Source organism: Dipodomys ordii, unplaced genomic scaffold (assembly GCF_000151885.1).
Source record: "Dipodomys ordii isolate 6190 unplaced genomic scaffold, Dord_2.0 Scaffold30, whole genome shotgun sequence".
NCBI lineage: Eukaryota > Metazoa > Chordata > Mammalia > Rodentia > Heteromyidae > Dipodomys > Dipodomys ordii.
Genome location: NW_012267246.1, coordinates 7147047 through 7160604, shown reverse-complemented (window position 1 = coordinate 7160604; position 13558 = coordinate 7147047). Strand labels below are relative to the sequence as shown.

The window sequence follows — 13558 nt, the reverse complement described above, 5'->3', positions numbered from 1 at the left end:
CCAAGGTGAGTCTGAGTTTGGTGGTCCCCTCCCCTTTTTATTTGCTTTGTTTTAGTTTTTTTGACTCCAAGACTTCCAAATGTTCCTCTCAATTTCCCCCCAAAGATCAAATTGTTGGCATTTCCAAAGTCATAACCCATTCCAAAGAAACAAAAGAATCAGTTTCATTTGGAAATACCATGAAGGAAAGCAGACAGGAAGACAGAAAGTCCATGAGAGGAAAAGAAACCTGGAAGATGGGGAACAGCTCACCCCCATCTTGAAAGTGGTACCCCAGTGGGGAACAGGGTGTTTCCACTTTTAAAATGTTGTCTGGAAAACCATGATCTGCTCTGATCATGATTCCTTTGATTTCATTAGAACTTCCATTCATGTAAACTTTTATGTGAATTAGTTAGGAAACTGCAAATTAGGTAAGTGGTTGTAGAAATGATGACTCATGACTTTAGGAGCTTGATCGTTTCATTTTATTCCAAGAGGGATTAAGCCTTTCCTTCTTTTCTCTTCAGAGTTTTGTAGCTAAGCTCTCTGCAGAATAGGTACACACACACAGACATAAGCAACACCCCTTGTGAACACATCCATAGGTATCTAAACACACAACTCTTGTTCAGTGCCACTGAAACACAAACAAAGTCTCCACTAACAGGTTGAGAAAGATCAAAAGGGATTCACATGCTGCTTTCATTCTTTTCTTATAAGTCTTCAATATACATGGAGCTCACAAATATTGGCCCTTCTTAGATCTGTCCTTCCTATGGCAATCTGTGCTCTTTATGTGTTTCCTCCCCTCCTTTATTTACCTTGCACCATTTTAATTCTCCTTATTCTAAAATGCTTTCAACTTTTCTATCTTTTCCATTGTCTTCCTCTTGCTTTGCCCTAGTAATTTCAGTACTGTGAATTAAAAAGCCTCACCTTTTTCTTGTTCTCCAAAAAGCAAGATAATATTAACTTTTCAGCTCAGTGTAGGTGGTTCACATTTGTAATCCTCATTGCAGGATCCTGAAATCTGAGGATTGAGGTTCAAAGCCAGATCAGGCAGACAACTGAGTGACTCTTATATACAATTAACCAACAAGACCCAGACTGGAAGTGTGGCTCAAGTGAAGTATCACTAGCTGTGAGTCATTAAAATGTTTTAAAAGATAAATAACACAAACAACTTAAAAAATGTACAACCAACCATTTGATCAGTGTTAGAAATAAGTGAATTAAATACTAAATATTAACAAATTAAAGATGCTTCTGTCTTTTGTATGTAAAATCCATATATATATATATATATCCTTGTGATCCATACTTTTTCATAAAAAAGATTGCTCTTGCTAAGAAATAAAGCATGAATGAAAGCAAAGATGAAGCTTTCAAAATTGGCCTAAAATAGTGATGTCTAAGTGGGGACTGATGTTATGAAAGCATTTCAAATCATCCTGAAAACCTTTCCTGAGAAAATAGCCAGTCCATTGCTGTCTGAGTTATGGTTGAGTCCCTAGAAACAGCAAGGTTCTGTGATGGGGTAGTATAAGTGCTTAGAGACAAGGCTCTCCTACTCCTCATGCTGCTCAAGCTCGCAGAGACCCGGCTGCAACTCTGAGCCGCGCTAATGCACTGTCAAGAGTCCTGTGGTATTTCATCAGTATCGCTTACAGGGCATTCTCTCCCTTTCATAGCAGATCATTAGGTCCACGGTTGCCAGGTAATGGAATGCTGCCTGTCCACTAGCAGTCAGTCATGGCTCCTGTGCCTGACCTCCAGCATCCAGTGGGGAGAGAGAGCAAAGCTCGGCAGCAAACCAGCTGTTGTGCCAGGAGCTACAAAGGGAGGAACGCAAGCAAGACAGGAAGAAGAAATGATCGAAGGGGAAAATGAAGCAACGGGCCCATCAAAGCGGCCTAACTAGGAAATCAAGTGGTTTCCTAGATGTAAAAAGCACTGAACAATGGACTGGGCATGTGGCTCAGTGGTACAGTGCTTGCCTTGCATGCATGCCCTGCATTCTATTCCTCAGTACCACATAAACAGAAAAAGCTGAAAGTGAGGCCGTGGCTCAAGTGGTAGAGGGCTAGCCTTGAGCAAAAGAAGCTCAGGCACAGTGCCCAGGCCCTGAGTTCAAGCCCCAGGACTCAGGTTGTGTGGTCTACTGATATTGCTAGTCAATCACTTTAAACATGGCCTAAAATTCTGCTTGCAACCAATGAATTTATTTTGGCATCATTGTATAAGGATGAAAGTTAAATCTGTGTTTCTGGGTGCTGGTGGCTCATGCTTATAATCCTAGCTACTTAGGTGCCTGAGATTTGAGGATCAGGACAGGGAAGTCCATGAGATACTTATCTCCAATAAAAGCTACTTAGAAAAGGCTGGAAGTACACCTCTGGCTCAAGTGATAGAGCACCAGCCTCGAGCAAAAACAGCTCAAAGACAGAGCCCAGGCCTGAGTTCAAGCTCCAGGACCAGCACCAAGACAAACAAGCAAGCAAACAAACAAACAAATAAATAAATAAATGGGTATATGTTTTTGCTGTATTTTATACATCAGGAGTATATCAAATGCTTTGCCAACCTGGGTGCTGGTGGCTCATGCCTGTCTGTAATCCTAGCTACTCGGGAGGCTGAGATCTGAGGATTGTGGTTCAAAGCCAGCCCAGGCAAGAAAGTACATGAGACTCTTATCACCAATTAACCACTAGAAAAACCGGAATGGTTCTGTGGCTCAAGATGTAGAGTGCTCTCTTTGAGCTGAAGAACTGAGGAATAGCACCCAGGCCGAGTTCAAGCCCCATGACTGACCAAAAAAAAAAAAAAGCTTTGCTGAATTCATTGTAGAGTAAAACAGTTCATAATGATTTGTTAGGTTTGAAAATAATATTAAAGTATATGCTAATTACGTGCACAGCACCAAAAACAATGGATTTGAGTTGGAAAAATTTTGACATCTGGATTACAGTTGTTATGCATTAAAAAGACAGACTTTCCTGTGGCTACTGTACTGATTGCATTTGACCATGGAGATGCTACCACTGTATAAGTCTTTGCGAATTTATCAGTGTAGTTCCTTTAAATGAAAAAAGTAAAAACCTTGTTTTTACCTAGACAAATCATGTACTTTATACTAATTTATAACTACATCATTGTAGAGGATTATCAATCACTGGGATTATGAGGCTTTTACCTAATTTTCCTGGCAAAGATAATTTGATAAGATAAAAATGGCTCATGAATGTAATCTTATCTACTCGAGAGGCTGAGCACTTAAAGATGATTGCCCAAAAGTCAGTATAGGCAGAAAAACCTGGGAGGCTCCCTCTACAATTAACCAGCCCAAGGCAAAGCAGGAGATGTGGTTCAAGTGGGAGAGTACTAGCTGTGAGCAAGCAAAGCCAAGAAAGAGTGAGGTGCTGAGTTCAAATCCAAATCCAACCAAAAGAAAGACACCAACCGCTTTTTGGAGAGGAGAGCTGTAGAGATGGAAGTATATCAGAGCAGGTGACTGCTGAAGTTTGTGGGACATCTTTCCTTGTATTTTCATTGGCTCAGACTGTAAACTCTCTAGAGGTTCATGACATGTGAATTCCTGCAGGGACCTTGTACATTCCCAGGAATTGTGAGACTTACAAAACTTAAAAAATAAGTATTGAGTTCTGGAGGGTCATCCCCACGAGCGATTAGGTTGCTCCAGCTTTCTCATGGCTGATCCTCTACAACTTCGCAGCCCTCCACAGATCTATGGTATATGAGGGATTTCCCTTATTTCTTCAGAAGCATGCTTAGATCTTTGAGTAATAAGTAATAAGCTACAGGAAAAATGCATAGTAGGAAACAAACATGAAAAGTACTTGAAGTGTAGTGTAAAAGAAAACAGTATGCATTTTCTTTTTAAGAAACTTCTCTGTCCTTGTCTCCTCCTTCCTAGAAGAAGATCTGCGATGATCACGCCGGATCCAATAATACTTCTGTAAATGAATCACCACGGCAGTCATGCAATTAGCCTCGGAACAGATGTCAGAAAGTCCAGATACTGGCTGCCTGTAGCTCCAGCAGCCCTTGCCAACTCTCGCGAGCTTTGTCAGAACAGTGGGTTGTAATGTCAGTGCAGCCCCTGGCAGGAGCAGCAGCTGCATCCTGCCTTTCCCTCCGAAGCATTAGTGCACAGTCCCCACTCCTGGAAAACTTGGTCATCTTCCCTTGAGGAGTGTGAGAGGTAAGTTGCTCTGAATCTCCACCTTTGGTGTCCAGACGCAGGTCTCTTTAAAGACTGGGCAAGTGTTTCGGTTCTTCACTGTTGGCTGTGTCTCTTTGGTGGTGATAGAAGCAATTGCTGAATGGGATACAGTAAAGAAGCCAATAAAGAGGCACAGACATCAGATCTGTCTGTTCTTGAAGGAGTGCACCCCCAGTCCATTTAACGCCGAAAGAAATGAGTTTCTTTCTGCTTTGTATCAAAGGGCAGAGCACTTGTGGATCCTCTAAGTCTGTGTTCTTTAGCAGTTTCTTAGAGGGAGGAAAAACATAAATCTTATTCTACTTTGTCCTGAGATTGACTAGTTAGTGACCACTCCTTGAAAGAACACCAGAACTGCTGCACTTGGGTCAGGCTTGAACATTTTTCTTTTTTTGTTTTCCTTTTGAAATGCAGCATGGAATTAATTTTTCTTGCATTGGTGGCTTAACCAGCTACTTTGCTTGGCCAACATATTATGAAACCTTTGTAATATCAACTGCCAAGTGGAGGGTCAAAGTTTCCTTTACACTGAAGGAATGTGCATTACCTTTACAAACTTTTCTCGTTTGTGTTTTCTCATGTGTGTCTTTAAACAGTAGCAAGATATCTAACATTTATGTGCATTCTTTGTCATTGTACAAATGACAAGCAAATGTTTGTCTCCGAAGTTTGAAAACTTACCTTTATGCAGAAAATACATAAGATGGAAAGAAACCTGAACTATAAGCAAAACATTTTATTATTTATATTTCAATTCTACCTCTTCTCATGCCAAGGTTATGATGTCAATATTTTTATAATCTATGAAGAAGTTATATCAACTTTATGTGAACGGGTTACTTAATATAAAATAATATCTATGATAAATATATCCAAACTTCACTATATAACCATTACTTAGTTTGAAGATAAGCATGAATGTTTAAAGTATGGTTCAATGTTGCAATGGTAATTTCTAAGGTCTCTATACAACAAAATAGGTTTGCCATTTGCAATGCCTAATAGAATTACTAATTGGATGTTCAAACTTCTGTTTTCTTTTTTCTAGTGGACTTATTATTTGTTCTCATTTGCAGTATCTTACAGATTTGTTAATAAGAAACTTTTGAATCTACTCTCTATTGCATTTGAATAAGTATAAGCTATGAAAATCTTAATTAGGCAAATGTATCTACAAATATACTCCATGTTTTGATTCATTTATTGGTAATCACAATACATATTTAAATATTATGTTTATGTTTTGATACTTCTGCCAAAAATCTGTTCATTCTTAACAAAATAAACTGAAAAGTTTAGTTGAACAGATTGCAAACAGGTTATTTTCAACTCCCAATCACTCAATTAAGCACTCAATTAATTTAGTAATTAACTGTTGAGATTATTTATATAGGGCAAATTTGTTATACACTCTGCTTGAGGAGAGTCAGAGATGTTACGCAGAATGCAACATGTCCTATCTGTACATGCCTTCCTACCGCCTAGTTGAAATCTAGAAAGTTTACGAGTCCTGCAGATTCTTGAAAGTCATTGGTATAGTCTGTCTGACAAGAAATCTCCTCAATTCTCTGCCTCACTCAGCTTGGGTCAAACAATCTTTTCAGTTTTGGGAAAAGATTGAGTTGTTTTAATTATTTTAATTCTACCACAAAAAGATCTTAATAATGCAACTTGATCATTCTAATATGATTAAAGCAATTCATCTTAAGGGCTTTCTCCAATACAATACATACTTTATTATGACTTTAAAACAGGAAAATTACCCAATTCCTGGAGAACTCTATTTTAATATTTTTGGCATTTTTCTCATGGCACATGTTGAGCAAATTATTTTGAATATTTGGTTGATATCAAGCTATGAAAAGCAAAATGTAAATAGATTGCTCTTAATTTTAATCATTCAATCACATTCATTCTTAGAATTCACTGTATAGTTATTATTGAAATTGCTGGAGAATTATGGCATGTTCAATATTGAATAAAAATACAAAAATGAATAAAAACTTTAGTTTTTACTTTAAAGTTATAGTTTTTAAGTTTAGATTTTTCCAGAAATAGCCAATAAATTTCAAATCCAAGAGCATCTGTTAAACTACGAGTTATCATCCTCTTGGTGTCTCCCTTTCTACCTAGCATTCATTTACTTTTGACATTCTAAACAAAACACCTACCTCTTTTTCAAACATTAACTATTTCAGTAGTTAAGTGACCTGAATTCTGGTAACTTCAATTGGTGTAAAGATTTGTCCCTTCTGTATATTAGTTTGTGGACTACTGGAGTTGAAGGAGTTCTAGATTGCTATTTGTACTACAATTTTCAGGAAAAGAATCAATTGCTTCATGAAAAAAATTATTATTCAAGACGTGAGTATAGAGAATAAGAGTATTTTGTAGTCTTCACTTATTTGTATCATTTTTATTGTTTAATCATGTAACTGATAATTATTAAAGTGTGAATATCCTTTAGTGAAAAAATGCAGAGCAACAAATAAAGATAAAGAGTATCATATTGTGAAAAGATAAGTGCTTATATAAAATAATTAACAAAGATTATTTAAATTAAATATTGCAGCCAACTAATATTAGATAAAACTGCATATGTGAATGTCTTTAAGTTTTAATATGTAATACACATTTACTGTTAATGTCCATGACATTCTTTAGAGTGAAACAGTTAAGTAAGATCTACACTGCTATCTTAGTAATTAATGAGGGTATGCTTACAATGATTGTTTTTAATGTTATTAATTACAGTATTTCAGAGTGAGAACTTGTAGATACCATTGTTAAAAATAGTTCTAATTTATATAAACTGTACTGTATAAAATTGGGCTTATTTGGAAAAAGATAAAAATAGAAACACAGATAAGATAACCTCTTTTATTAGCTATTTTAAAATATAAATAATAAAATTTCAATATTTAATATTTATACATCCAAAATGTAGTGGTTAGTTACATTTCTTTGAAATAAAATTAGTAGTTTAAAGAAAAGTTTGATAAGCATGAAAATTAGTAGAGATAAAAGTTATTAGTGCTTAATGGAAAGTTTTTTTAAACATAAAGTTAATATTTAGGCTGAGCACCAGTGGATCATACCTGTAATCTTAGGTACTCAGGAGGCTGAAATGTGAGAATGACAGTTTGAAGACAGACCAGGCAAGAAAAGTACAACAGGCTTGGACTTTTCTCCAACTAACCAGCAAAAAGCCAGAAGTGATGCTGTTGGTCAAGAGGTAGAGAACCAGCCGTGAGTAAAAAATTTTCAGGTGTAGTAACCAGGCTTCTGAGTTCAGAGTTGGAGTCTGAGGACTTGCATACTACACACACAAACACTCTCTCTGTCACACATGCACACTTATACACACACAAATTGATATTTAAGTAAGGATAAAGAAACTGGTTCAGATTAGGTTTGCATTGGTCACTGTCTGGACTTCTCAAGAAGAGAAATGAGGAAAACCAATGAACCTGAAATGAATTTATTGAAACAGAGCTTCAGTGACCAGCACTGCATCTGATGACATTTTCTATAAATGAGTGAGGTTTTCCAAAAAGGCAAAGAATTCTCATGTCAATTTGCTCTTCTCCTAATGTCCCCCTCCACTTGCTTAAGAGGAAGGAACTAGTTTTTATCAGGGAAAAGAAAATTCAGAAAGAATAACAGTAGTACCTCCAAATTCCGCTGTAATTATACAAATGTTTATATTTACCAGAACTTCTACATCATTACATATTAATTGCATGCTATTCTTCAAACAAAAGCAAATTATATTTCCTATCATTATAACATTTAACTATCACAATTAATGATCATATTATACAACAGAATGGTGCAGTAATATTTTTCACAGATCCCAGCATTCCTCTAATCATATCAAAACAAGACACAACAATGACTGTGCCTTTATTTTAAAAACAGAAATTGCTCTCTCACAATAATCACATATACAAATGTATTTACATATACAGAAGAATACTGGTAGAATGACATAGACCTAGACATAATTATCAGGTTATCAGCTCTGATCTAAGTGTTATGTACTGTATTTTAATTTTTTTCTGTCATTACTAGAATAAAAAACTACTTGTAACTACTAGAATAAAAAAGTACTTGTATGAGCAGTGGTGAAAGAAGCTGATGTAAAATTGAAGTTCTTCAGGGCTGGAAATACAGATTGGGATTGTCCTCTCTTGACTGCCCTGAAGATGGTCTAAATTAAAGAAACAAACAGAAAAGGAATACAAATCCTCAGTGCTAATAGGATTAGCGTCTTCAGTAATGCAGGTTGCATTTGCAATTACAGCATCAGAAAACATAAGGGAAGTTGTTGTACCTTTACAGAGATCCAGGGTGGTTATGTATGTGAGAACTTGCACGTGAATATTTTGATTGTTTTTCTCTTAATTATGTGAAGACATTCATTATTTTCATTGAAAGTTACCTTGCATGTTTCCTCTCTCTTTATTCACAGCATTTCTGTGTGAATATTTTCTTTGTTCATTTAAAAGACAATCTGATTTGCATTATGAATTTTTTTCTATCAGTCATATAATAAACACATATTCAGACCGTCACAATATCAGATTTCTAACTCAAGAAATACAGCTTCTCTGGCTATCTTTTAGGGTGTAGGTTCTTATTGTGTGTAGCTCAGCCCTAGATGGGACAGCCCATCTAGGGACAGTCACCAAGACTGGACAGGTGTGGTGGTGGGGACAGAGGCCAGGACCCCTCTAGACAAAGGCAGCCAATTCACTGCACACCACAACCCTGTTTAACAATGAGAGAGAGAGACAGACAGACAGAGAGACACAGAGAGACACAGGGAGAGAGACATACAGAGAGACAGAGAAAAAGAGACAGACAGAGAGACAGAGAGAGAACAGAAGTTCTGGGAGGGTAGTTTCCCCCTCCAGGCTGGCTGCTAGGGGAAGGTAAAGCTTTGGCTGTCTGCCCTGGCGATGCCACACCCACTGCCCCCGGGAACTCGGGGAAAGGGCAGTTCCAGAAGGCCCGGTGGAAGCATGGGAATACATGAAACCTGGCTCTTTTCCTTGGCAGCAGTTACCATTTGAGAAAGTAAATGGTCGTCGTTTGAAGGGCAGGGTGAGAAAGTCATTCTGCCTTTGTCCAGCCAGGGAGGCCTGGCAGATCCCATCCACGGAGGAAGCAGGCACAGGTGCCCATACACTGTGGTTTTTTTCACAAGCCAGCTGCCACGCTGGGGTCGTGGACTGACTCTTGGAGGAAGAGCTCTCTGGAGTGCTTGACTTAGGAAAAAACGTGGCAAGGACGAAGCTGTGAAAGGAGACATCTAGAAGGCCAAACCCACATAGGGACCTGGCATTGTGGGTAGGGACACAGCTGAAGGCTCCTGGACATCAGGATAGAGCCATCTGAGCAGCGAAGGGGAAGGCAGCGTGGGTATGCGGCCCATCCCACAAGGCTCCACTTGCCATATGGACCTCATGCCTGATTTTAGGGGTGCCTTTCTAACCATTCTCCAGCCCTGTATCATTCATTTTATTGTATAAAATGAATTTCAAGAATTAGTTTTGTTTCCTAACATATCAAAGATCTATTAATTTGTAACTCGCAAAGATTACACTGGTTTCTTGCACTTTCTCAATTCATGTCTCAGTTTTTCCTCTCAGATTTCTGTCATTATGCGCACAATTCAAACAGAAGTATTTCTGACCATGCAATTGCATTTAGCCACTGGCATCTGTTTTAATCAATTAGCAAGGTAACAGATGTGATCGACTGAAATTGCTTTCGAGTCAATATTATCTCCGATTCAAAATAGCAGCTGTGCTTATTACCATGGAGATTGTATTCAACCCGAGGAACCCGACATAACTATCAAATTGTAGAGCCACTGCCTACATAAATGGAATAAAAACAAGTAAATTTTAATCATTGTGTGTGTGTTTGTGTGTGTGTGAGAGAGAGAGAGAGAGAGAGAGAGAGAGAGAGAGAGAGAAAAGAGAGATAGTTAATGTGCCTGTCTTGGGACTTCAAGTCAAAAGCCTAAATACTACCCTTGATTTTACCTTCAAGGCTAGCACTCTACTACTTGAGCTACAGCTCCACTTCAGGTTTTGGGGTGGTTAATTAAAGATAAGACCTTAAAAGACTTTCCTGACTGGGCTAGTTTTGAACCTCAATCCTCAGATCTTAGCCTCCTGAGTAGCTAGGATTACAGACTTGAGCCACCAGCACCTGGCAACTTAAGTCTTTTATACAGATATTTTACCTACAGCCCCAAATATTTTTCAAACAGAGGCAACAACAGTGCAAATGTCAGTTGTTCTCATTTATTAAAATGTTTCAGTTCTCTACTTTGTTAAATAATATTTTGCTAAAATATTGTTTGACTTGTCTTTTGGCAATAGACTAACATGTTAGAGAGGAAAGAATGATGCAAGGAAAGAGGGTGTAACCAAAGTGAACGTTGATAGACATCTATAACTCCTTAACTTTCTTAAACTAGTTCAGTATATTGAGTGTCAACCAGAAGTGAAATGTCACCAAATCAAAGAGCTTTATTTCCTTTTCTGTCTAGCTTGCTTTCTTCCTCTATGTATTTCCTCCTCTCTTTTTCCTTTTCTCTCTCCCCGCTCTCTCTACAGTAGAAATTAAATCTAACATATAAATGGGTTCTCAGTGAATGTTACTCTTGACGTGGCTGTGTATGGATGAGAATTAATGTGATGGGTGCTTGAGCAAACTTCCACTTCAAAGTACTAGAACCCCCTACAGAGTTCTGTAAAGATACTTGACAACACTTACAAGTCAAGTACATTCTGTACATTTGACTTATTTCCTTCTAAATTAAACTCTGGAACATTTTCATTAAAAAAATTCTGCATAGCACCTGATAATGATAAAAAGATGTCTTCTTGTTAGTGTGCCCGTCCTAGGGCTGGAACTCAGCACCTGCATTGTGTCCCTTACCTTCTTCAATCAACTCTAGCACTCTGCTGCTTGAGCCACAGCTTCATTTGGGGTCTTTCTGTGGATAATTGGTGATAAGATTCCTGCAAGAGATGGCAGGGAACTGAGATCTTCAAATTTCATCCTCTGAATAGCTAGGATGACAAACGTGTGCAACTGGTACCCAATGTTTTCTTTTCACATTTTCCCTATAAATGACACTAACACAACCTGCTACTTACGTCTCTTTTAGAAATCATCATGCAGAGCAAAGGCAAAAGGCCAGGGCCCTCGATTCTCCTGTGGCCTCTTCTGCTCTGCCTGCCCATGGAGAAGTCACTTGGCGCTGAAGAAGACCTTATAGTGGCCACCAAAGCGGGCAAGGTCCGAGGCGTGCCCTTGACCGTCCTGGGAGGCACTGTGAACGCATTTCTGGGAATCCCTTATGCCCGGCCACCCGTGGGTCCCCTTCGATTCAAAAAGCCACAGCCTGCGGCCACGTGGCCAGACATTTGGAACGCCACGAGGTACGCCAATTCCTGCCATCAGAACCCAGATCAGAGTTTCCCGGGCTTCTCTGGATCGGAGATGTGGAATCCGAACACAGACCTGAGCGAAGATTGCTTGTACCTGAATGTGTGGGTGCCAACCCCCAAGCCCAGAAATGCCTCGGTGATGGTGTGGATTTACGGGGGTGGCTTCCAGACAGGGACGTCCTCCTTAAACGTCTATGACGGCAGATTCCTGGCTCGGGTGGAGAGGGTGATCGTGGTGTCCATGAACTACAGGGTGGGCGCGCTGGGGTTTCTGGCGCTCCCAGGGAATCCCGAGGCTCCGGGGAACGCGGGGTTGTTCGACCAACAGCTGGCCCTGCAGTGGGTCCATGGAAACATAGCGGCCTTTGGTGGCAACCCCTGGAGCATCACCCTCTTTGGAGAAAGTGCAGGGGCCGCCTCCGTGGGCCTGCATTTGCTGTCCCCCCAGAGCCACCCCTGGTTCCTCAGGGCTATTCTGCAAAGTGGGTCTGCGAACGCCCCGTGGGCAGCGATGTCCCCAGCCCAGGCGAGGAACCGAACGCTAACCTTGGCCACATTGCTGGGCTGCGCTAGAGAGAACGAGACTGAGCTCCTCCAGTGTCTGCGGCGCAAAGATCCCCAGGAAATCCTGCCCAATGAGGCCTTTGTCCTTCCCCACGAGAGCCTTCTGTCCGTCCACTTTGGACCCACGGTGGACAATGACTTCCTAGCTGACATGCCCGACGCCCTTCTGCAGATGAGACGATTCAAACGCACGCAGATCTTGGTGGGTGTGAACAAGGACGAAGGGTCAGCCTTCCTGGTGTACGGGGCCCCGGGTTTCAGCAAAGACAATGATAGTCTCATCACCAGAAGTCAGTTTGAAGAAGGGTTGGACATGTTTTTCCCCGGAGTGGGGGAACTGGGGAAGGAATCTATCCTTTTCCACTACGCGGATTGGTTAGATGATCAGAGACCGGAGAAGTACAGGGAAGCCTTCGACGACGTGATCGGCGATTACAACATCCTATGTCCTGCCCTGGAATTTGCCCAGAAGTTCTCGGATTGGGAAAACAATGTTTTCTTCTACTATTTTGAGCACCGTTCCTCCAAACTTCCTTGGCCACAATGGATGGGAGTGATGCATGGCTATGAAATTGAATTTGTCTTTGGGTTGCCTTTGGAAAGAAGAGGTAATTACACAAAACCCGAGGAAATTCTGAGTAGATCTATAATGAAACGCTGGGCAAATTTTGCGAAATATGGGTAAGTTCTATTTACCATCTATGTTTTTCTCTGGTTTGTCTCTGCCTGGCTTGAGCTCTGGGGTTGAGTTCATCAGAGCCAAGAAGAAGTGTTATTTACTCTCTGTCTCTAAACTACTTTCCTTTTCATTATGCAGTGAATTTCCATTTATTATTTTGTTTTTGCAAAAGTTCTTAAGATAAATCATTATGAAACTCTCGTGGAAATTCTTTTGAAATTCACTTCCAAAATATTACAAAGTATTTTAATAATGTTAGAAAAAAATTATGTGGTAATAACAGCTTACCATAAGAATTAAAATTATTGCAACAAAGCCAGTTAACCAGAACATATACGATGCTCACATGTATATGGACAGGCTGGTATATGTGTGTGTGTGTGTGAGTGTGTGTGTGCATGCATGTGTGTGTGTGTGTATGCCATATAGCCTGGTTCAGTTGTATCTTATTGAAATATATATATATATATATATATATATGTAAATAGAACTATATCTATCTATGATCAATCTATCAATCTATCAATCTATCAATCTATCTATCTATCTATCTATCTATCTATCTATCTATCTATCTATCTATCTATCTATCTATCTATCTATCTATCTATCTAT

The 13558-nt window shown here is 39.5% G+C and overlaps 1 protein-coding gene across 1 annotated transcript in view; it reads left to right on the top strand.

The window, feature by feature from the left end:
* Window positions 1-4055: 4055 nt before the first annotated feature.
* The window catches only part of Bche (butyrylcholinesterase), a 54958-nt gene continuing 45455 nt past the window's right edge, over window positions 4056-13558 (top strand). The window contains exons 1-2 of the mRNA XM_013016262.1: window positions 4056-4204; window positions 11418-12945. Coding sequence (XP_012871716.1) covers window positions 11426-12945 — 1520 coding nt within the window. The 5' untranslated portion in view covers window positions 4056-4204; window positions 11418-11425. The remainder of the gene's footprint in view (window positions 4205-11417; window positions 12946-13558) is intronic.